This window comes from Poecilia reticulata, linkage group LG8, assembly GCF_000633615.1.
Source record: "Poecilia reticulata strain Guanapo linkage group LG8, Guppy_female_1.0+MT, whole genome shotgun sequence".
In the NCBI taxonomy this organism is placed as follows: Eukaryota; Metazoa; Chordata; class Actinopteri; order Cyprinodontiformes; family Poeciliidae; genus Poecilia; species Poecilia reticulata.
The window spans coordinates 15053123-15079104 of record NC_024338.1 but is presented as its reverse complement, the minus strand read 5'-3'; the positions used below and the strand labels follow the sequence as shown (position 1 = coordinate 15079104).

At 37.2% G+C, this 25982-nt stretch overlaps 2 protein-coding genes across 2 annotated transcripts; both read right to left on the bottom strand.

Annotated features, from left to right (window-relative positions):
- Positions 1-2456: 2456 nt before the first annotated feature.
- Positions 2457-4647, bottom strand: igfals (insulin-like growth factor binding protein, acid labile subunit). Its single transcript, XM_008415940.1, has 2 exons — positions 4576-4647; positions 2457-4453 (listed from the first exon to the last, which is right to left on the bottom strand). The coding sequence occupies exon 2, from the start codon at positions 4446-4448 to the stop codon at positions 2715-2717; it is 1734 nt and encodes a 577-aa protein (XP_008414162.1). The 5' UTR covers positions 4449-4453; positions 4576-4647; the 3' UTR covers positions 2457-2714.
- A 7733-nt stretch (positions 4648-12380) lies between these two features.
- On the bottom strand, positions 12381-25765 carry shisa9b (shisa family member 9b). Its single transcript, XM_008415941.2, has 4 exons — positions 24872-25765; positions 22367-22473; positions 14486-14626; positions 12381-12818 (listed from the first exon to the last, which is right to left on the bottom strand). Exons 1-4 carry the CDS (start codon positions 25378-25380, stop codon positions 12436-12438), a joined length of 1140 nt encoding a protein of 379 aa, XP_008414163.1. The 5' UTR covers positions 25381-25765; the 3' UTR covers positions 12381-12435.
- Between the last annotated feature and the right edge of the window lie 217 nt (positions 25766-25982).

The window sequence follows — 25982 nt, the reverse complement described above, 5'->3', positions numbered from 1 at the left end:
TTCATAGTTTTCGATTCAGATTATTTTTTTTAAATCAAAACAGAGCTAACTCTCAATATTAATGGTTATGACATGTTACTCAAAACAGAACAGTCCACTGTAGTCTGCCCATGCTCACCTGAGTGTGTGAACTCTTTTTCATCTAAACCTTCACGTGTTTCCAGATCTAAGCCCAAGATTTGGACTAGTTCTACTCTCAATAACCTAAACCACATAGACAAACAAAATGCTGACATATAAAAATAAGCATAAATAAAATTGGGATTCATTTTTAACCTAACAAAATTGTGCATTCTTTTTATTTATTCCTTCACATTTATTGTAAAACATTGATGAGCAAAGGTAGTTTACTCTTTTTGGCCAACCTTGACTTCAGGGTTAAATGACTCTGAGCCAGTCTGCTGAAAAATACATAAACAAAGTGACATAAAAAGATGAAGCAACAACTTAGTGCTTGTTTACTTTGGCACATACAAACTCATAAAGTAAATCAGTCTTCTCAGATGCTGGCTGCTTAAGATCAACAGACTTGGTCAGTTGAAGAATTTTTAGCAGCTTAGCGATTTCTTGGGCACGTTCTGGTTTACGTGAACTTTGTGTCTGGTCTCTGCTGGTCACCAGCAGAATCTGCATCATAGATTTGTTTATGATAAGCTCAATGAATAATGGTCAAATACTTGTATTTGGTTTGTTGATTCTTTGATAAGAACCATACTGAGAAGTTATTTGAGACTTCCTGGACTGCAGAGCACAGGACTGTTTTTCCACCCACAAATTTGCATGAGTCATGGGTACATGCAAACTCAACAGAGTGATGGTGCTTGTCCTTCTTTTTCTCTCCTGCTGTATGATGAGTACATGTGCCAGGATATGTGTTCCTGTTTCCCTCCACTTCTTATATATTTTTAGAAAACATTAAGTCAGTCATAAAAACTGAACCAAAACAAAATTAAGAGGTGAAAATGTATCCAGTGCAAAAAAGATTTACCTGACCCATTTTTGGGTCCCAGAATGCTCTTTAAGATTGTGCAAGTGGTGTTTTTTCTCAGAAATGTGTTTCCAGGTAACTCTGATGAAGGAATTATGGATTTTTCTTTTTCATCACAAGAGCAGAACACTGCAAGTCGATACAAAAACATCAGCACTCCTGGTGACCCAGCTGCAACTGTACCTTCTTATTTTTTCAACAAAATCTTTTGTCTTCAAGAAATGAAATTTCTTTATTACACATTCTCAGTAAAAAACAACAAAGGTAGGATATCACTTACATGGTATGGCATTTTAAGTTTCTTAGAGGCTCTGATAAAGCCAGTTTAAAAGAAACAGTCTTTGCATGATATCCATGTTGGTTGCTAACTAAGCTCAAACTTACAAAATGCAAATTAATGGAGCTTCATAATATATCAAATTGCAGTTGTCATTGCTATATCAATACATGCAGCACTAGAGCTATAAAGAACTACTTGGCTGCAATATTTAGTAGGCTATTGGGTTTCAGATGTGATGCATTCATATAGTGATGGGAACATGATGAAAAAGAGAGTAGAGACAAAATATAGGTTACACATACTCAATATCCTCATCACAATATTGAATGTCAATATTGTAATATTGTAGTTTCCTAATATAGCTACATAGTCCAGCATAGTTTATGACCAGGTCTCTAAAACATGGATCAAATGTGTAAGCTATTTAATTGTAATCATTCTAAAATATATTACCCATAAAATGATTGCCTATAATTTCTTATTCTATTGTAATTTATTTCCTCTTTTCAAATACGCCACAAACTAGTGATTTTTGTATGGTAGTTCACAAATGAGGCATCTAATTTAATTTCATCACTTATTTTTCAATTTAAAGAGACCGATTAACCCAACAGTCAAGTTTTTGGACCGTGGGAGGAACATATAGATAAACCACACATGCATAAGAAAAATATGCAAACTACACACAAAAAAACCCCAGATCTGAACCCAAGATGTTCTTGCTGCAAGGAAGCAGTGCTATCAACTGCACCACTGTACAGCCTTTCTTCTGAACATAACGTAAGAGTTAATCATAATTTGAAGAGCAATGTGTCAGAAGACATAATTATTCACATTTTCTGATATCCTTATAGATTTAATGATATTTGTCAACACGCATAAAAATGACCATCGTCACAAGTAGAGTCTTTGTCTCTCTACTTTTAGTTGGCCTTCACTGAATCTATGTTTTGGCCAAAAGGGTGTCAGAGTTCATCTTCATCTTCATCAGACAAAAAGCATGGTTTGATTAAATCAATTGGAAGCAAGGGATTTACAAATAGGAGAATGTGTGAACCAGATTTCTGCAAGATGTGTTTGTCTTCTGCATTAGGTTAAATTTTCCATATAAAAATTCACAGATGGAAACTTTCCCTTTTTGCTCTCTTTATGTTTTTCAAACATAAAAGTTAACAAGAGCACAATAGGTCAAACATTCAAATATTTTATTAAATATCTTCAGCAAATTTATCTCCACACAAGTAACACAAGTAATAAAACTTACAATCTTTACTGAACTAACACAGAATTTATTGATGGTTTAAAAGTGTTTTGTGAGAATATCCTTTTTTTTCAAAATAAAGGTCTTTCTAAGATCTGATGTTGTATTGAATATACAGAGAAATTGTAATCTGAACCAGAAACGCATAGTCAGCTTTTTGTATCAATCAACAAGTCTCTGTGACCTCAGCAGCTTCGGAAGTGTTCACTGCTCACATCCCGTAGGTCCTGGCTAGCTGCATGTGGTGGGCTTGTGCATGTAATGTTGTTATATATGGTGATCGTGCTATCAGGTTCTTCACCTTCTGCATGGGTCTCTACTTGTCGAGGAACGACTTGTGGTTTTTGCAAGCTGTAGTTTCTGAGTGGAAGTGTGGTGCAGTCACATTTCCACTGGTTTCCAGACAGCAGGAGTTTCTCCATGTTCTCTGAGAAATTGGTGACTAAGCTTGTCAAGGCATTGGCTCGCAGGTCCAGGTAGCGCAGCCGTGGAAGTACTTGTTTTGTTCCATTCTGCAAAAACTGATGACATTCATTGTTGGACATAAGAAGATACTCCAGATTACTAAGCCCAGAGAAAGTTTGATCTGTGAGCACCTCCATCTTATTGGAGCTTAAGTCCAGTCCTACAAGTCCTACCAGACCCATAAAACTTTGATCTTCCACCACAGATATGTTGTTCTGTTGAAGGAAAAGCCTCCGTAAGCCAGAGAGACCACTGAAAGCTAGAGCTGTGATCCTCGTAAGGCAACCTTTGTCCAAATGTAGGCTGTGAAGCTTTGACAGAGTTTTGAACATTTGATCAGGGAGACTTTGAAAGCAGCTTCCAGACAGATTGATGACAGCCACATGAGACAGGCCAGTGAAACTTCCCACATGTGCCTCTTGCACCTGATTATAATCTAACTCTAGAACCTCCAGATGGCCAAGTCCTTCAAAAATCCTCTCCCCTAGAGCTCGAATCCTGTTGTAACTGAGCCTTAATTCTTCCAAGTACTGCAAGTCACGGAAGGTTCTAGACCTTAAGCCAGTGATTGAGTTGTTGGAAAGGCGCAATACATGAAGACTGCTCAAGCCTAAGAATGTGTCTTCATGTAGAGAAGTCAATTTGTTGTTTCTCATGTCAAGCCATCTGAGCGATTTCATGCCTACAAACGCCCTGGGTACCACACTTCCAATCTGATTCTGGGCCAGGTAAAGTTTTTGCAGCTTATGGAGTTTAACAAACACATTAGCTTTGATAACCTTGATGTAGTTTCCTGTCAGATCCAGCTCTTTAAGCTCACCAAGATTTTGGAATAGTGCCGGTTGCAAGTAAGCAAGTCTGTTACCCGCAAGATTCAGTTCTCGCAGACCTTGCAGGTCATGGAAAACCGTCTCTGGCAAGACTGTGAGTGAGTTCCATCCTAGATTGAGAAACCACATGTGCGAGAGCCCAGAAAACAGTCTTTCGTCAATACGACTGATGTGATTGTTATGTAAACTGAGTGAAGCAAGGTTAGGTGTGTTCTGGAAGATTGAACCTGGCAACCCACGAAGACGGTTTCGCTCAAGGTGCAAGTGTGCTAGGGATCTGAGCCCTCTAAATGTCTGATGGTCAAGGGTCAACAGCTGGCCACTCTGTAGATTCAAAAAGTCCAGATTGCTTAGATCCCTAAAAGACGCAGCTGGAAGGGAAACAAACAAGTTTCCATCTAGCCAGAGATAATGAGTGGATAGTGGGATGTCAGCTGGTACTTGAGTTAAGTTCCGAGCACTGCAGTAGACGATGAGCTCCACGCTGTAGTCATCATGCAGACAGTTGCAGCCTTTTGCACAAGGAATTGGATCCTGAGTCACCTTGTCTCCAGCTGTGTCTGGGTCTGGTAACACCGCTGATGCTCCCAGTACCAGCAGTTCCAGCAGTATAATGGTGTGCATTCCAGCTGTGAGAAGAGAAGATTAATATCAAATCAAAAGTTAATTGTACAAAATCAAATCTGTTCATGTTAAATTAGATACAGTGAGAATGCATTTCTTGCTTAAATGTCTACTATATCCTGCTTACCTTCAGTTGTTGAGGTCTTGACTTAAAGTGGAGAGGCTGTGAAACACTGGATGACTGATGCTTGTGCAATTGTTTGTATGCTGAATGGAAAGAATGCCAAGCCCTCAAACTTTTTTTTTCAAGTCAGCTGCGCTGAATGTGCACCATTAACCCATTCATATCCCTTGTCCATTTCTCACAGTGTCTTAATATTCTTTATGTAGATATTTTTTGAAAGTATAGCTAATAAATTGTAAACAAGACAGTATACTTTGCTGTAATCATAATTTGTAGTAATTGTGAAAGACTTTTATCAATTAAGGCTTTGAACTGAATATTTTTTGAGAGTTAATTAACATCAAGGCACTCTTACTGGGTGTACAATGGTGCGTTTCAACTTGTGGCTAAACTATTAGGTGCTATATGAAACATTTAACCAAGAATTAATGTATAATATCAGCAGCTGGAAAAGGAATAGTGTGCTGGTGCTTTTGCTGCTCTATTTACTTAGCTATCCTGAGTCTGAGGTCCGAAGGTTCCAGAAGTCCATGTCCTAATCACATAAATGATTGAAGTGGATAACGTTCTGTTTACTCTTTTACCTGGTATCAGAGTTTATTTATACAGTCATCAAGTGGTCATGGTCTGAGGAACAGCAAATCTGGATAGAACTGTATTCTTACACATGAATTATAGTGATGTAGTCCAATACGTCCACTCATATATCCATATACACATATTCAATGTTTATTTTTTGGTTTATTTATTTATTTGTTTGTTTTAGACATACATTTCTGTTTTTAAGTAATGCAAAAAGTGTGTAGACTAGTGATATTGCAATAACTGCAGTTTAATGTGTTTTAACTTTGATTATTAGGTACAGCAAAGTATAGGAAATATAAGTGAAAGTATCAGCGTCTTACAGATTTCTTACGGTTTTGCTTTTTTTTTTGCAGACTTGATTTGATGGCTGATAATATATGACAGCCTGACTAAATAGAAAAAGCAGTTTGCAACTGATGATTTCATCAAAAAAGCTATCCAAACCAACCTGACCATATGTGAAAAAGAAATTGCCAATCCATCAAGTGTTTGTGATGTCTTGCAATGAGTATTCTACATTCCTGTGGAGAAAATTCTGCCCACTCTTCTAACGGATTGGCCAATTTGGCAAATCAGCTGACAGTGACTCAACCCAGATAATTTTTAGACAAATATAAGACCTGCAGAAGCAAAAGAACATTTTGATGCTTCTGCTCAGTTGGCTCCAAAAACTAAATGTTTCACAGAACAAGAGTGGACTTATGAATTGGAGCGGAGCTGCGTGAAATGCCTTGATAGGAGACAGAAGAAAAAAAAAAAAGCTCCACCTGGCAGGCTAAACTGAGGTATTTTCACTAGAAACACAGATGTTATTTGGCTGGACAAATCAGAACCAAATATACCATAGCGCTGTAGTTCCGTGATATGAACATTTCATTTTGACTTGTTTTAAATGGCTATAGCTGATTGTCTTCCATTACTCTGTTGATTTATTTAATTTCCAATAAGCTCACGTTGATATCATGTCTTTCCTCTACAGTTAGTAAGGGAACTAGTACTGATGTCACAGAACCTCTTTGCATAAAATCTGGACTAACCAACTGAAGACAGTGATGCCTGGAGTGGCCATACATTGTGCTGGGTCCCTGTGTGGCCTCCTGGATGAATCGTAAACCACTCTTGAAATAATTTTGGTTTTCTGCCCTGTCCTTGGAAAGTTCACCACTGTTCCATATTTTCTCGATTTATTGTGTCTCAGCGGGGGGGGGTTGAGTCCCAGTGACTTAGAAATCACTTTTTAATACAATCTAGATTAATCAAATTTAGATACATTATTTCTTAACTACTGTTGAATCAGGGCAAGATTTTTTGCTTTTTATTATCTTTTAACCTACTTCATGTTTCCTGGTTCTATTTAAGGGATGCCTTGATTTTTACAAGGCAGACAGTTGTCAGGCATGGGTACAAAAACAGGGAATCTGGAAGGAGGCTAACATCGATGTATGCCTCCAGGCATATGTTTCTACATGTACTGCACAAATTTTAAGGCTTAGTTTGTTGTCCTTTTGTATTCATTTTAACATTTCTTTGAATTTGTTTGCATGGAAATAGGTCTTCCTCGCTGACATTTTTTCAGTTTCTACTAAAGGCGACTGTGTTGTTTGCAGAGAGCGTTGCATAAATGTCATCGCATGTTGTACCCTTGGATGATTTAGTATATGACAGACATACTAAAGCTTCTATCACAAACAAAAAGGTATAAATGCAAATTTACCACTAAGCAGAAATGATGCCTTAATATTATCAACTACATATTCGGCTTTTTGTGGAGATTTTTCGTTCTCAAAAATATTAATAATTAAACTCCTTTTCAACGTCAGAAAAATCTCTCAGAAAGATTTGCTAAGGGGTAACAATCAAATCCTTTTCCTTACAGAAGAACAATAACTGAAACTGCAGTTTTTCTCAGAAAATTGCCTTGTGCCCCAGCTGCCGTAGTGAGCTGTTCATGATTGTTGCTCTCCTGACAAACACCTCTAATTGGCTCATTTTGTGGTACTCAGCCATACACAAAGGTTTCCTTTTGAGGGCTCCCTTAGTGGAGATGAGGAGTCCTAGTAGTGAGTGGCAGAGCCTGCTGGCAAGTCTGTAAATTTGACTGGTCTCTCCCTTCTTTAAAGAAAAAATATTTTCTTAAATCACTCATAATACATGCTATTCTTCAGCAGCAGAGGGGACTGAAAAGCACAATGCAAGTCTGATTTGAATGTCTGTTTCTTAATTGCTGAAATTCTTTATGCCTTTTCAAACTTCAGCAAATGAACGAAGGTCAATCATTCCTTTAATGGGAGGTATAAAATATTGTAACTGCATACTGAACTCAAAAGTAACCTTATTGTACAATTCTCCTTTACACCACAGACACCTTTCAAACATAAAACAATCGCTGTGGAAAATGTAACACCATGACATTTTCCACTGAATGATGCTTTTATAAAGTGATTGTATTGAAACATATTCCAAGTAGGATCTATAAAAGTAAATTACAGGCAGTAAACCATGAACTCTCTTTGAAAACCCTCCACATAAAGTCTTAATTGTTTCTTTCGTGCTGGTTACTGGGCCCTTGGGTGTGTATAATGCTAGTCTCATCTGTTGCACGTAGCCTGGTTTTTAGCCTCTATAAATTAGGTTCCTGTACACATGTAAGAGCTCTGCCGTTTTAATTCAACACTGCCATCCACTGGTGGATTGTTGGACAGTGTTCTATTTGTGAGTAATTTGGAATTATATCTAAGGAAATGTCACCATAACACAGTTGCTCTGTGGCCTTTCAACTGTTAAGGTGCTGCTGTTTGGCGCAGCTCTGAACCTTTGTGCAGCCTTATGCGTTGACAGCCAAGGAACCTCAACACCCCTGCAGTGGCTATTAATAACAGTTGGAGCTCACAGTCAATTGCTGCTTTCTAGGAGGAGAGAGAATAAAATGGCTTTGTCTTGACATCTGTAAGATACTGGAAGTTAGCCACAGTTTGGTAATCAAGTATAAGATCAGAGCGGATGATGACCCAGTTCAGCTTTGTAGGACAGAAAGGGACTCGGATTTTATGTATTTCATTACCAAAAAACAAAAAATATACATATGAGGAGGATATTTTTAATTAGATTTCATTTGTAAAAAAAAAAAAAAAAAAAGTGAACTTGTGTCCAGGCAATATTCACTTTGATATATCTGTCATTTGTTCCTGTAAGCAAATACAACAATAACATAGCATATTCTTATTATAACATTAGCATATCTTATTAGGATTCTGTATGATGACCCAATACAAAGTTGTGTATTTGTGTTGCTGTAAAGTAAAAAATGTGGAACTATTCAGCAGATGTGAATACCTTTGGAAGGCACTATGATCAATACAGTATATTTGCTGTCTTGTGTTAATATTACATTGCTGAGGTTACTGATGACAGCAGTTATTTATCTATATTTTCTACTTAACACTCTGTGTGGTCTGCCATTATATTGTACTGATCCAATTATGTTGAATTTCATAACTTGTAAATGTGAGTCAACAAATTAATTTCCTATAGAAGGCAAATGCAAACATAACATTTTACTTTTATGTTTACTTTTTGTTTATGTTTGCTTTTACTCAGTATGCCATGTGTTCCTATTGCAAGCAACCACTTTGATAGAAAAACAAAACTCAAGGTTTATTTATATTGTCCTTCACTAGGACTTTACAGTTTCACTCTGACCCACTTAAGAAGCCTGACCCAAAAACATGATTTGAAGACAACTACTGTGCTTGAGCTTGACATGCGTAGACTTTTCCAAAACTGGTAGGAGAGTATATTTTGTTTTATTCACTTGAGTCTATATGCACCTGTTGTGCCCAAAGTAAAAACTCAAGCTGAGACAGAAATTGTCAAACCAACATATAGTTTGTGCTGGTATAAATTTTTGTGTTGAAAGAATCTTTCTTAAGTCTCAAATAAACCTCTCTAGCCCATGAAAGAAAAAGCTTTATTAATTCCTCAATGTTTTAGCAAGAGGACTTGACAGCTCATCAATCAGAGCCTCTCACTGTTTTTATTATAGGAACACAAAACGAGCTTTCCCCGTTCTATTTATTGGCCACTTAACACATTGTATAGAAAAGCGATGAATGTTAGATAATTGCACACCGTTTTTAATATTTACATTCAGATCAACAAGTATGACATGATAATGTGGATTTGATAGACCCTTAAGAGCCTTGTTGGTGACCCTGTTGGCAGAGATGACCTGCAGTGTGGAACCCATTAATGGAGTAATTTCAGTCTGACATTTAAAGCTTTTGTTTGCTGTAAAATAGATTCCCACTGAGCACTTTAGTAGACGACATGTGTTTCAAACCATTGAAATCAGCCAAGCCTTTTGCCTGGTTTTATAAAGCAGAAAATTTAATAGAAATTATTGACAAGGATTTCAGTCTTGCTCAGAAGATGTATGTTCATAGTTGAGGGCAGACATGACAAACTTTACAGGGATATACAATTGGTTTTCCTTTAAGTGTTAACATATATATGTATTTATATATATGTAGATCATATAAAATCAAGTTTTTCTTGCTGTCTTGACACAATAGGCATGGTGACATAATGAATCCATTCCCATGTATACGTCAAGTTTTATAGTTCTGCTTCCAGTGTACATGCCGGCTCAATTTGACTTTCTAAAAGCTGTTTTTTTAGGGGGTTTTTTCTATCAAGTTATTACTCTAATGTCAAGGCTTTCAGAACCGAGCACACAGCTGTTGCACACCGTCTGACTGAACTGGGTTACTGTGCTGATTTAATTTCCAGGGGGAACAACCCTGTTGGTAGGAAACATGGTTTGCTAATTAACAAAAATGTCTCCTGGCATTTTTTTAAAAAATGACAGAGCTCCCAGAGGGTTGATAAAACTTCAGTTATGATTGAGAACCAGAATGTAAACAGAAGAAATAAGCAGTAAAAGTCCAATATTTTAAATTATCCAATAAAAACAAAATTACAGGGATAAGCAATCCTGCTAAAACAAATCCTCAAACGAACAGTTACATTCCTCATGTAATGCATTACTGAATACAAAAATTTCAGCGTTTTTTTTTTTTTTTCATTTTTCTTTATTGTTAAAACCCAACATTTTTAACTGCTTGACAACCTTAAACCAAAAATAAACATCTTTTTTTAAGCGACACAAGAATCACAAGTTTTCAACAGACTTTTTAATGTGTGTTGAGCCATTTAAATCAACAATAGCACATTTACACATTTACAGACTGAGTCCTTTACATTTTAAGAACACTATGAATTCTCCAAACAAACACAAAACCTTTCAAGCCAGTTTTCCAATGTTTGCAACACTATTTAAATCAAGAATTACAAGGGTTTGCCTTAAATGTGTACAATTCCTGCATGAGGTGATAGTTTAGCAAGTTGTGAATTGCATTTCAAACTGAGGTAATGCTTTAGAGCAGGCATGTCCAAAGTCCGGCCCGGGGGCCAAATGCAGCCCGTGGTCAAATTTCATCCGGCCCGCAGCCTCTGTCATAAAATTAATAACGTCTGGCCTGCACGTAGAATTAATACGTTGGGCAGCAGTACTATTACCTGCATAAGGCGTAGCTTGCACGCTAAATGCTGTTCCTCATTTACCCACTAGAGGGCAGCAGCCCGTGTGACTCAGACCATTTGCAGCTGGAGCACATTGGTCGGCACCAGCAGCTTTCTCTCGCGAACTTTTACCGACAGCTGGATAAGCACAGGTTTTGAGAGATTCGGTTTGGTAAGAAAATGCTACCCTTGTTTGGGTCGACGTTAGGGTTGCCACCTGTCAGAAATCAAAATGGGGGCAGTTGGACGCAATATCGCAACACCGTGAGTGAAACAATGACTGGGGCAGCCTACTATATAAAGTACTCGGGGACCATTTCTTTGTTATTACATGTACATATTTGTAGAATACGGAACAAATCGCGTCTCGTTTTGGGACGCAATACGGGACGCTACTTTAAACAGTCAAATACGGCACGGTTCCGTATTTTACGGGACGGGTTGCAACCCTAGTCGACGTATGTGTGTAAGACATTCTCGGTTGTGAACTTAAATAACGGACTCTCACTTACGAGACATCTTGCGCATCAATACCACTGCCTTTGAGCAAGACCTGACCTATGTGCCGCAGTCCAGATCTCAGTATCACATTAACGCAGGCAAGTCATTTGTAATTTACAATAAGTCTCTGAATAAATTTTGTTTTTGTTTTTTAAGATCAAAATAAGTCATAAATTCAGACAAGTTTTCAGTTTTCACTCCAGAATAATAAACTTTTAATTTGATCAACATTTACTAATACGTCATATTTCAAATGAGCCCTGCACTTGTTGAAATGACTGTTACTTGCTATTTTTTCTGTTATTTTATTTTAAAATTCTGTAAATATTGAACTGCCATGGTGAGATATTTTTTTTATGTTTCAAATGTAATATGCACCCAAGAGTACAATTACTTCTGTTTTACTGTTAGAAAAAAGTTAGTGTTAAAAAAGTTAAGTTAAGTGAATATTCAATTGCATATATGCATGTTTCAAATGAACCAAAAGACATGCTTAAGGTCGCTGAAATTAAAATAAAAAAGCAAATGTAAAACACAGAATGGCTTGCTGAAATGTGTTTAAATATATTGCTGTTCTATGTAAAAAACATCCGCCAAGGTCGGCCCCCCTACATTTTTAACACACCAAATCTGGCCCCCTTTGCAAAAAGTTTGGACACCCCTGCTTTAGAGGGTTCATAATTAGAACATGGCAGCTATGTGGAAAAAATAATCCTGCACACTCTTAGTTTAGGATTAGTTTCCAAGTCTTTTTTCTTAGTACACAACCTTCAGGTGACTCATATAATCAATAAACAGCCACAGGCTAGTTCAATTTGATTGGATTATCTTTCAACTACACATTAGAAAATACAGTACAGTCTCCTTAAATATCTCAGTAGATACTTGTGATGGTAATTAGTGTCTCACATCCCAACAATGTGATAAGTAATTTCTGCAGCTTTAGTAGTGAGATTATATGAGCATCAAACACGACATTTTGATTACAGTGCCCCCATGAGGCTCAACAACATACTCAGGGCCCTGTCACACAGTACACATCAGCTATAGATGGCTTCCAAGACAGATGTATTTAGTACAGTCCATGCTGTTTCCTTGCAACCCCACTCATTGGCAGCAGTTACACCGTTTCTTTTCCCCCCCCCCTTTTCTTTATTATTAATTCGGGCTTATTTTGAGCCTGAATATGGCAGACACTCATACTGTCACTTCTGTCTTACTGTTGGTGACAAAGTAAGGTTGTGGAGGCATGTAGCGGGAGCTATGTAGCTCTTTCTCTGTGATGCCGGGCTTCATTTGGCCATAGCTCTGTCGGAGTCCCAGCATGTCTTTGCTTTGCCAAGATCTCAGCCCCCCTGGGCTGACTGCTATGTTGGAGATGTGGGACAGTGACTGGGAGCTGTGGCTCCTGTGGCTTTTGTACTTGTGTTCGCTGTGCTTCATAGAACGCTGTCTGGGTGGGCTGTAAGGATTTGGAGGCTCTGGCTCCATATCCACACTTTCCATTGGAAGGCTACCCTTGGCTGTCATCTCAATTGCTTGCCTGCGGTTGCTTTGGTAGTTGTCATTTGCTTTCTCTGCTAAAAATGGGGGGAAAAACAAGATAGGATTATTATTCAGCTGTCATTCTTCAATAACTGAACCATGTATCACATCTTTCTGTCCCTTGCAAAAGCGCAGATGCTCCCTGAACTTCACATTTGGTCATATAACAGCCAGAAGTCTTCAGTATATTTCATATCCTAATTTTATATCCTAATAAAAAGATCAAAAGTGTCTTATCCATTCAGCCCCTTTTACTTCTTTACCTCTAAAAAAAACCACCACAACCATCTGCCTTTAGAGTTGGGTTACAGAACAACAAGCTTTGATCATCTCACTCTGCTCTGTTCAATTAATCTGAACATGAAAAACTTATTGTACAAATCTGGTCCCTATTTAAATATGAACAACAGACCTACACTAGAAAGAAATCAACACTCACAGATGCTGTCAATCCAGTCTGACTGAGCTTAAGCTATCTTGCAAAGAATAACAGATTTAAAAAAAATAAAAAATCAAGTTTCTAGATTAGCATACTAAAAGCCTTGCAAATATTTCTGCTGTGAAAGAGCCATTAATGACGGCTAAACACATGGGCAGACACACTTTTCAAATTTGTATTTGTGCAAAATATTGCAAACAATGTATCATGTTTGTCTCACTTTACAATTATGTGCTACTATGAGTTGGTTTACCTAATGAAGTTCCACCACCTTAACTGTCACCAGTGTCCTCATGGACCCATTAACTTACATGTAAGGATGCCTGAAGTTCGTGGATGCAACATGACAAAAAGTGTGAAAATTCAATACTTTTGAACTTCACTGTAGGAGCAAATCTTCAGTAATTACATAAGTACATATTTCTTTCATGCCTAGATTATCAAAATGTTATACTGTTGGAAATCCTGACATAATTTCCAAACATTTACATGCTCTGCATAATGATTCATTGTCTCTGAATCTGGCTTTTAACATTTTCCTTTCTAATCAGTTTCTATGATGATACTATGATGAATGGGCAACAAAGACGGATGAGGTGTCGGTGTGAACATTTCAACGCTTCCAAGATTTTATTGGGTTTTAAAGTAAAACTTACAAAGACTGAACTCGGTGTACAAGGTTTGGTAAAGCACTGTCTAAATTCAGGTTTCAATTTAACAGATTCCAAGTATCTGAAAATCCTTGACCTAGATAATACTTTATTCTATTATCAATAAATTTCTGTATCTTTGTGTTTACAGCTCTAAATCTACAGTATCCAAACGAAAAGAAAAAAAGATCTAGCGGCTTACTGAGTCATGGAGATAGAGATGTTATTTTGTTCGGCTGATTCTTGATGGCAGACTTTTTAAATTAGCACAAACCTGCTACTATAAATAAGCTCTCTGTTTCTTTCTATCCTGACGTTGATGGACTATGGATTAATTTACAAGGACTGCTGCAAAGCAAAGACTCAACTCCAAGGCTTTAAATAAACTGCATTTTTTACTTGGGCGAAATGTTGTCTGTGTGCACAAATACATGGCAAATTAAATCACATGAAATGTTCTTACAGTTCACTTGTCTAACACATCATGCAAGGCGGATGACTTTATTAATCTATGTATCAACATAGAAAGCATGTAACATCTCCCTAATTATATCAAAAGATAAGTCACAGCTGTTGTTTTTTTTTTTGTTTCACATAATAAACTACCACTTACCCACAGCCTTCAGAGTGTTGTACTTGTTGAGATCCTTGAGTGGGGTCTGTTGTTCATATGGGCTGGTAATCTGTCCCACTGCTGGATATGGCTGACCTACCAAAGTTGGAGACTGGGCCACATTGTTCATCTGATTGCTGTCTAAAAGAAGAGAAGCACAATTCTTAACAAAACATCCTCTAGCATGTCCGGCGGGTGCAGGACTAAAAATTGATTCTATCCCARTGGTTACATTATGAGTACTTCGGTAATTTTGTACTCGTATTTCAACATGATTTACATTTTTCTTATTTGACAGTGTCACATTTTCCTGAAGAAGGCTTCTTTGGAGACCCAGCTGGAAAATCTTGACTGGTCTTTGTCGCACTGAACTAATCCTATAGTAGACATCTGGTAAATTAAGGGGTATACAGCAAATAGACTGGTTCCCTGCCTCCCTGGCATGGCAGAAGGAACAGATGTTCAGAGTGTCCTCTCTTCTCAGTTTAATGAAGAATAGTTTAACATTTTAAATTACACATGGGGACACATTAGGGACTTCTCAACAGACTTCCTGGTATCAGGTAAGAAAATGTGATATGAAAAAATATTTTTTAGCATCGTATTAAGGATAAGACATGTGATAAATGATTTCTTTCTACTCGGGACTTCTTGCAGAGATGGATTTTGGGCAGAGGTTAGCTTATGCAGACAATAAAAAAATAAATTTCAATATCAAAAATTATTTTTGTTCAGCCGTTACTGGTAACTAAACAACTCAGTTGAATTCCACTATAGATTCTTTATGACAAGCAAAATTGTTCTGCTGCACTAACAACAAGCCTAATGAAGCTGAATATTGCTGAAATTGGAATACAGACCATGAACAAATAAAATGCACACACCTGTCACTTTATTAGTTACATCTGTTCAGTCGCTTATAAACAAAAATTGGAAATTAGCCACTCGCATGGCAGCATTTCCATGCAGTTAGACATCTCAACATGGTGAAGGCCACTTGTTGAAGTCTAAACCGTGCACCAGAATGAGGAGTAAATAAAATTTTAAATGACATAGAATGTGTTATGGTTTTCTTGTGTCAAATGGGCTTGTGTGAATATTTCAAAAACAGCTGATCTTCTGGGATTTTCAATCRCAAATATGACAAATTGGTTAGAAGAGAATTGGCAGACTTGTTTAAGATAAAAATGCAAAAACAGTCTAAATAACCACTTACTACTATCAAGATTGTTCAAAAATAATTTCCCAACATGCTGAAACTCGAATCAGATGGGTTAAAGCAAATAAAGACCACACACAGGTGTTACTGCTGGTAGATAACAGGAATGTGAGCTTACACAAGCTCACAAAAAAAATGGAAAATAATAGACCAACTGACTGTTGTCAGATAAATCTTGATTTTTAGCAACAACATTTAGATAGTAGAGTCAGTATCTGGTGCAAATAACGTGGAAGTATGGATCAGGTCCTGCCAGTGGCTGCAGCTGGTGATGCAACGCTGTAGGGGATATTTTCTGACACATTTTGTGTTAGCGACATTGCTGACCATCGCCACAGTTTTCTCRTCAAGTTAGTGTGATCAGTGTACCCATCTGCCACAAAGCAGAAATCATCTCACACTTGTTTGAGATTTTTTTTATATTGTTCACTTTTGCAGCTTTAAAAGTGCTTTTATAAATAAAAGTTGGCTTGGCTTGTTTTCCTAAGCTCGGGAATGAGTTCACTGTGTTCCAATGGTCTACACAGCCACCAGTTCTCAAACCAATAGATAACCTTTGGAGTGTAGTTTAAAAGAAGATTGSTAGCTCAGATGTACAGYATGCAAGACTGYGGCAACTATTTGATGGAGTCGTGACAATGTGGACCAAGAGCTCTGACACATATTTCCTTGTTGAGTCCATAAAGTTTTAAGGTATAATTCCAAAGACAAAAAAAAATGGGCTCCAACCTGTATGAACTGGACAAATAAGCATCTATGATCCTTCTAGCAGTTCCAGTAGAATAAAGATCCACTGGAACACACTGCTCTTCCTGAGAGAGCTCTTCAGAGATTGTATGGTTAGTTAGAACCTCCTTTCCAAAATCCTAGAGCAAGTTTTGTCCTGCAAGTTTGAAGATGTGTCCTGGTCTRACACATTTGAATCAAATGGCTAATTTACCTCTTCAACCTGATTCAAGTTGTGTAGTCCTGCTACTGATTTAATAATYGTTGCTGGTGTGCTGAACCAGCGACATTCTAACGTTTGCAGGACATTGTTCCTTGAAGATTTGAGTTTGACAACATAGAGTGAAATTTCTCAGCAAGTTCGAGAACTCTCTGATCCCATTTCCTAAAAATGGGAGAAGTTGTGACTTTGACAACTTATCCTAAGTTGTACTTCTCCATAATCTGTCTGAATGCCACGTTTTTGCTTCTGCAAGGACAGGAACCACAGTTCTTCTGGATACTATTGTCACCTATTTCCGTATAGATAACAAGACTTAAAGGATGATCAATAATGAGCCAATTTTGGCCCAATTTAAACTGKCACTAATCACACTTATAGATCACCTTGCATACCAATATGGTGTTTGTTTTGAACCAATGATCAATGAGGTAATAGACAAAAAAACAACAAACAGTTCACATCTCTTCCGAAATACAAAATTGGGTCTCTTTAGCGAATAGTATTATGTGTTGCAGCTTAGGAGTCGTGTGGGATCAGAAAGGGTGCCAATCAGTTAATTAACAACAAGCAGCAAGGTTTCACTATTATTGTTGATGTCTTCTATTTGCAAAGTTATAAAGAAGCTGAGTCCAAAAATCTTTGGTCTAGAAAGTGCTCTGATTAAAAACAGATTACTAATAAAGAAAATAGGTTAATTAGGCTCTTATTCCCTTTTGGTCAGCAAGAAACTTTAATAATGTGCTAATTAATTTGGAAAGTCTCAAATTATCAATGCAGTTTTACAAAATAATGCAAGGGACATTTTTAACAAATCTTTCTCAGCACACCTTGACAAATGGTGTCTCCTCTGCTGTTGTATCGCAGCAGCTTCTCTCTCAGTCCTATTTTATTTATTTACTACACTATCATCTGCACATTACTAATTTTAGCTTCTAGTGTTCACAGTATTTTTTTCTTTCCGTCATTAACCGAAGCTCACAAAAAAATACAAGCCACTCTCAGTTTCGCTTCCTTTTTCGAAACACAACTTCTGTGCTACATTTGTTGAGGCTTTTCTCTATTCTACATGCATCACAAACTTAAGTGAACTCAGCTTTGGTGCAAAAAGAGCAACTCTTTGTTGTAAACAATTCTTGGTCGGAAGTTTCATGATCAACAAAGCCGTATAATCTAATCAACAGAATCTCACCCACACTGAAGATCTTATCACAACTTCTGTGACCTTTTTATTTAAAAACAGACATCCATCCTATCTGTGTTAAATTTTCAGGTTATTTTTTGAGTTTACTGACCTGTTTCCATTTCATTAGTAAGTGGGCCATGAACACAGGCTCTCGTTTGGTCTGAGCTGTTTAAGATGACAGTTTGAATCCTCTTTAGGACACAAAATAATACATCATTTCTAAATTATTTAACCAGTATTTTTATTCTGTTGCACATCTTTGCCAAAAAGCTTGGATGCATGATTTAAAAAAAAAAGAAAAAGAGTGGCAAGTTTTTTGTTTTTTTTTACTATTTTCAGTGATGTCTGCACTGCTTTTCTCCAAATAAAACGAACATTTTGTTTTATTTGCATTTACAAATATTTGTGTAAATACGGTTTGCCTTTACTGAAGTTAATTTTTCGGCTTTCGTTTTTTTGTTGTTGATGATTGTTTACAAATAGAAAAATTGAAATGTTATTTCTACAGCTTTATCTATCCATTGTTTATGCCAACTGACGCCTATTTACTGCTGTCATTCAGCGAGAGGCGTGGCTTATTTTGGACAGGTCCCCAGTCCATCCAGAAAAACAACCATACACACACACACTCCTGAACTAATTAGAATTATTATTATTAAAATATTACTATTATTTAGCAGCTAGAAATTCTTTCCTCACCACAAAAATTCATTATTATCCTCCTGTTACAATCAGAACTAATGTATACACTTATAAGCAAAATTATTTAAACAACTACCATCTATTATCAAAAGCCTTAGATAAGTTGTTCATAATAATTTTCTGACTAGATCTTTTTGTAGCCCGACTTGTTTCTGAGACTTGTATGAAATTGTTTATCTCTAATATTTATCTGAAAGTGTTGGCAGCATTGTATCAAGCTGTTTGGGGGAAAAGAAGGCCACTTCTGGAGACTTGTGAGATTGAAGACTCCATGGGCGTTGGAGAAAATAAACAGGTTTTACACTTAAGAAACAGAGACCTCCCCTGAATCTCATAAAAGATTTAAGGGGGTATTTTGGGAGTTGAATACGGTGCAATAAATAGAACAAGGAAAAAGGATCTCTAATTTACAGACGACTTCTTTCAAGTTTGTAATTAAGATGATGTTTTTTTTCTTTCTTCTAGTGAATGTCGTCTGACTTTAGAACTTTGCATCTTGAGGAATTGGTCTATGACTCAGCAGCATACAGAGCAATGTGTTAGGCATTTTGTTTATCCCCAATTCTATTTGGTCAAGCTTTGTGTCAGAATTCTTATGCTGGCTGTCCAAATGACTTAAATGCTTCAAACATATTACCCTAAACTACTCAATCCTTTTCACATTTTATAAAGGGAAACTTTTGACAAGTAACTGTAACAAGGATTTATAACTACTTTTCCGGATGGATCAGATCAGGAGCTTTTTTTCTCTTCATTGGTTGCATTTAGGACTTGAGGTGCAATTTGATATATAAAACAAACCAAAACATACATGAAAAGTTCAAAAATGGTCATCAAAAGTTTTTAAAATGCCATCATGTGTTTGAACTTTTCATGTATGTTTTGGTTTGTTTTATAACCCAGATGCAGGGGTAGTTCTTCTTGTTCACCACGTCATTATTCTGGTGTATATTGTGTTCAGAAACAATCATACACCTTGCAATTTTAGAGGGACACAGATGTTGTAGTTCATTTGGCACATATTTGGTCAATGCTCATACCGGCACATACCTAGATCAGCTTTATGTTAGTTATGTGCTAGAAAGAGATGAACCTTTTTCCAAATGCAGTGAGTGCATGTACAAATCACATACAGACTCAATGTTTACACTGCTAGAAAGATTGTTTCTTTGTATTTCAGATGTTGCACCTATTTAATAAGTTATCATTGTAGTGAAGACGGAGCTTAAATCTTTTTAAATGACAAGCTATCAGAAAATTAGAGAGAAAAAAAATCAACTTTTTATCACTGTTTAAATTGCCCATGCTGAACTTTACCTTACAACTATCTTTCCCTTTAGATTCTCTGTCATATTTAGACTTTTCTTCAGTATCTTTTTCTCAGTTGTCATCAGAGGTTATGCAGCAGTAATACGTCTCTATATAGAAGTGAGAAAATGGCCTGTCATACATCGATGGGCAGACGGCAGTGAGTGAAGACTTTGTTCTCTCTGGCTGACTCCTAGAGCAAAAAGAGACTCCATCCCAGCTGTTCCGTGTAGATGGGTATCTGATCAGATGGGAGCACTGGAATGGCTCATAAAACCTGCTTTGCCAAGGTCTAAATGACAGTTGTCCATTCTATAAGAATGACGAACAAAGACCGAGCCTCTAAGTCACTGCTATAAGGTATCGCCAGAAAAAATTACTACTCGTCTATATTTTTAGAAAGCACACCAGTACAGTATTGATCAGTGTGGAAACGAATATCATCTTACCTTCTAACCTCCCAAGGATTGCTGTCGAAAGAACAAATGTACCACTGAAACGCATTCAAACTAACTTCAACTGGCTCTCTAAGACAAGGTCATGAAGTCCTTAATTTATTAAGTGTTATAAATTCTTAAATAAACATAAACAATGCATGTTAGCAGTTAAATAATTTATAACAAATCATTTTGTTTTATTTGCATTTACAAATATTTGTGTAAATACGGTTTGCCTTGACTGAAGTTAATTTTTCGGCTTTCGTTTTTTTGTTGTTGATGATTGTTTACAAGTAGAAAAATTGACATGTTATTTCTACAGCTTTATCTATCCATTGTTTATGCCAGCTGACGCCTATTTACTGCTGTCATTCAGCGAGAGGCGTKGCATATTTTGGACAGGTCCCCAGTCCATCCAGACAAACAACCATACACACACTCACATACACATTCCTGAACTAATTATTATTATTAAAAATATTACTATTATTTATGAAATAGCAGCTAGAAATGATTTATTTCCACTGAACCCAGGACGTAATAATTAGACCAAAGATAATTTTGCTTTGATTGTTTTTGTTCATATGGGAACAGAAATCCTGCTTGACTGTGCATAAAAAAAAAAAAAAATTCAGTTCAATGTTATTGTTAAAAAGATGGGATTTGTACCATGTGGGACTCTTCAACAGATTGGCAGCGCAGATTGGGGAAAAAAAAAGAGAACTCTGCATGTGCACATCACTGTAGGTGTGCGTAGGCGTTGATGCTGATGAATGAAAGAACAAGGCTGCGCTAAAATGCGTGAGGCCGTGGCCTACAGTATTGGCTAAGAAAGAGCTCTAGGCTGTCACTGGTAATTAGTGTCTGTGCTTGGTGATTTCTGATGGCATGACTAATGCGTTCACCAGCCTTCAGGATTTTTGATTGGGTGTTTTTGTTTTTCCATCACTTTGGATTTGRTGAAAATTTCAGGCAAGGCAATCAGATACGCAGAGTGGTGATTATCTAATATTTTTTTAACAGTGAGAGATTTCTTTGTCAAACTTTCGAAATGAATTAGCATGGCAAGCATAATAAATAATGCAAGTTTATTTTTTTAATAACTGCATAGCAAGTAGATTAATTAATTTGCAAAACATGATTTTTCTTTTTAATCTAAGGCCCTGATCATCTAAAATTTATCTGCGGTTGATATTATCTTAACATTTCACTCAACGTCTAAGTAAAATATTGGCTTTTTCCTAATCTCATTCAAAAATACAACTAATTATGTCCTCATCCTAGTTTGTACTATTCTATGGAATAAAATATTCAACCAGCCTGTTACCATTTTTGTTTTGATTCTGAGTTGTATTTGCCATTTGTATTTTCGCACAGTTACAGCTACACAGGAATGCCTGTGCAGAGTTCACCAGTCAATAGAGCATAAATGTAACGCAAAATAAAATAAGACATCTACACCAAGGTATAAAGGACTTAACACTTTTATGCTTAAAATAAAGCAATGATGCACTCAAGAGTAGAAAGAATCCTGTACTTGAAACTGTAAATATGCATTGAAAGTAAAATGAATATTGTCTGCGTGTACCATGTTATTTTCATTATATAGACTTTAAGTTTCCTATCAGTCTGACTGGCAGAGCAGAGACTGTGGTAAAACCTGCTCTTGTGTACGATTATGATGTCTGCACTGCTTTTCTCCAAATTGTATTGTATTGGCTGCCTAGTTGTGTTTGTTGAGGAAATCTGGCTTCAGATTTTCAATAAGTGCACAAAGTAAGTTGAGTTATTTTTCTATAAGACAATAAAAGACTTGATCGACATATTTTTGCATCCATTCTGCTCCTGAGACTAAAGTAAACTGCAAGTCAAGGATTCTGTTTAATTCCCTGCCAGTTTTTCTGTTTGTGATTTTCATACAAACATAATTTGTCTGAACTGATAAAGAAAACTGAGAAGTAATAATGGATCAAGAGCACCGAAAGCATGGTGCTCCCAAACTCCCAGCAATGGCATTGAGCTCCATTATTAGCGGAGCTCAATGCCTTTTCAGAATCTGTATGGCGGCCAGTTCACTACTTACGGAAATTGTCAAGTGCCAATCTTGTTTGTAGGTTCTCATAGTGTTGACTCAGACCAATGTCATCTGTATCTTCTGAAGCAGGATGGCGGATCACATGTGCAAGAGCTCTGAAGAGATAAAGAATACTTTATGTACATAAATGCACAAAAAGTCTGTCTGCTGCCCACCACAGAAAATTAAACATTAAAAATAAAGACTATGAAACCTCAAATAGTATTGACTTTCCTTTCAAACTTCTAGTATGTTAGTACAGTGTTCGTGGTAGACTCAGTTACTGCAAAGTGCTGAAACCTGGTAGCTGCAAAAGAGCCCAAATCTTCAGCCTACCATCAGTTTGGTTGACAATTAGTATGAGGTATTTGCTGATATCTGTCAAGTCATGTGGTTAATTTCAGATGCAACTTAGCAAACTTACAAGTTCGCTGTCGTATTCTTTTAGAAAAGAAGCATATTGTTCTTGAAAACCTTTCGAAGCCACCTGTACTCAATCAGTCTTTGTCTATTTATTTTGTCTTGTGCATTAAAATTTAACATGCTACCAACTTAAACCTTTAGAGTCTCTTGGGCTCCTGCAGTTTCTCTGAGCAATGCACAGTCTGATCTTTAGGTGAATTTTCTAAGACGTCCACTCCTGGGATGACTGGCAATTGCACAAAATATTTTGTTTCATAAATAATCTTTTTAATAGTGAATGCTGGACTTCAAATAGTTGGCAAATATCTTCTTAACCTATTTAATATAGATGTACAGCAATGGTTGCTCCTTTAAGGTAATCTATGTTGTCTTTCCCTCCTGACATTGTGGTAACACAAGCCTATGTTCCAGATCAGAAAGTTCCTTAAATCAGTGCTTTTATTGAACTGATCATAAATGCTACTCATTACTTAAGTGCATATGATTAGCAGCACAAGCTGCATCTTTTCTGTTTATATTCCATGGAAACAAATAGATGTTTGCCGTGACTATATAGAGGATATTCTGTTTATACAATGCAACTTAGCTGTAGGTTTCTTTCAGTCTTCTCTGTTCCTAATAAAGCTTATACCACATACGTTTGTCATTTGAGATAAGTTAAGTTGTAAATATCAGCTGTTTCACATAACTATGACATAATCAGTGGTTGCAAATGTTATTATTTTATAAAAATCTTATATTACTGTAGTACTGACTACAGTAATATAAGATACAGTACTGACAGATCATCAGATTACTAAAGAGCTTCCCATGATACTTGTACCCCTCTAAGTAAACACAATCCTCACATATTCTGATTACCTCGAAGTAAAAACAAAGCCAGGAAGAAGGTGGGTTCCTCTAACGCCACTCGTCATCACCAAATTGTGATTTTAAAGGACAAAAATATTTTTCTCCACCTCACTGCGCTGCTGGGCATACTTTAGAAAGATGACCACTGTAAACATGTTTGGAGCTGTTGTCTCCCCCTCATGACAAAGAGCGTTATTACAAAAAGCACATGATGGCTGGGAAATTAATCAGGAATCAGGTCAGGGTCTGCTACTCAAATCTAGTCTTTAAGACCATGTAATAATCTGATTGGTCCTTCCATCATAAATAATTATTACATTTATTTACTCTCAAATGCCTAACAGGTTATAAAGAATTGAACCTGCTGTATCAAGAATAATATTTTGTTACAGTCTGCAACACTTCTGAACTTGAATTTTGGGATACAGTTTGTTTTCATGGATTTAATATTCAGAGTCTGCAATGACGACATGGGATATGTCTCCATCAGCTGAACAATAAGTAAATGTTTGTGTAATTCTAATAAACAATAAATTCACACGTTCGCATGTGTCGCAAATACAGCATTTGTGTGGATGCAGCATTTGAGGAATGTGTTTTAAATCTGCTTTAAGTTGGGCATGTTTTAAAATGTGTGTACTGTAGACTGACCATTAAAGAAAAGAGTTAATTTTTAACGTGCTATTTTTGTAAGAGCTTTAGCAAATCTACATTACATGACACGCAAGTATGAACGATCAATTTTTATGTAAGATTTAAAGATGGCTTCATGTTTGTAATTACCACTCAAAAACATTTGATCCTTGTTACTTTAAAGTAGAATAATTTATTTAGCATAGACTTTGTTTAGCAGGCACTACAGATAAAATCAGTTTTAAAATAGTTGGGTTTTGTGGCTCTTGAATCTTTGAATCCAACCTCAAACCTTTCATTAAGTCTCCACCAAACTCTTGAATGGGCTTTTCAGTTAACAGTGGTTAACTGTTCACTTTTTTCTTCCACTTAACTTCCTAGTGCTAATCTGTTTGAATATGAACACTGAACTGTCAGCTACTTTAGCAATGATCTTTGGCAGTTGGCTCCAAATCAACCTTTCCAAAAAGGCCAAGTTTTAGTTTGCCTTAAATTTGGCCAAAATATTTCAGCTTACAAAACAGTTGTTTCGCTTTTCATGGTAATGACAATCTAATTTATTCACACACACACACACACACACACCTCTAGATCTGAATTGCGTACCTTGACATATTGTCTCTGTTTGGACGGTGCGTCTTTTCCAAACCGAGCTTGGTGAAAATCCCAATAAGTGCCATAATGGCCACGACCCCGCAGATGACATAGACGATGAGGTTGGTTTTATCCTTGGCGGACTCCAGCGCCACGTCCACTTTTGGCGGAGGTCTGCCGGGTGTCATCCACGGTGGGGTGTCGTAATTCTTACAGGTGGTCTGGTCCAGCCGGGAATTTTTGAACGCACAACAGAACCTGAAGCCACAGGTGCCGCAGCAGTACAGGTAGCTGCCCGTCCTGCACACGAACGGCGGGTCCCACTGACCCATCACGTCGTAATAGCCACGACACTTCTCCTCCGTGTGCGGGGTCTCCGTGGATGCGCTCTCCCCCTCTGCTGACTCGTTGAACCCGGTTACTATCATGAAGTCATCCGCGGTTTGATCCAGCTCGCCCTCCGCGTCACACACCAGAACTTTCACCAGAAAGTAGCCGAGCAGCAACTCAGTCCCTCGCATCGTTGCTCTCTTTTTAAGCCCTTCTTCAAGCCCTTAAAAGGTCTCATAAACCCGGTTGCATCTTCAGTAGCAGTTTCTGCGTAAATTCTGACGGACTGATTCCAACCTCCATGCGTAAAAGCTCAGTGCCACCTTGTACGTTATGTTCTCACCTTGAAGCAAAACGAAAAGATGCAAAGAAGCAGTTAAGCCATCCGAAGGGCAGCGGACTGAAGCAAGTTGCAAAGGAGCATCTTTAAAGCTGTGCCCAAAGATATGCTGGAGGGAGTCAGACACCTCTGAGGCAGCCTCAGTCCGCCGAGCGCGTTAAAAACAGACGGAGAGGAGGTGAGAAAGACAAAGCAGACACCGTGATAGAAATTGGGGGAGAGAGGAACAGTAGGACAGAGAGAAAGAGAGAGAGAGAGGGCTGTGCGATAGCTCTAATTACAACCCCTTACAGCCCGTTATTATTGTGCTGTGTGGTAAAAATCCTCAGCACAGACGATCTGGAATTCAGACTCATCCAAAACAAACAACACCTTTAGCATCTTTAGAATGACAAATATGTTGGAAAATATATGTAATATATTTATATAATTATATATATATATATATATATA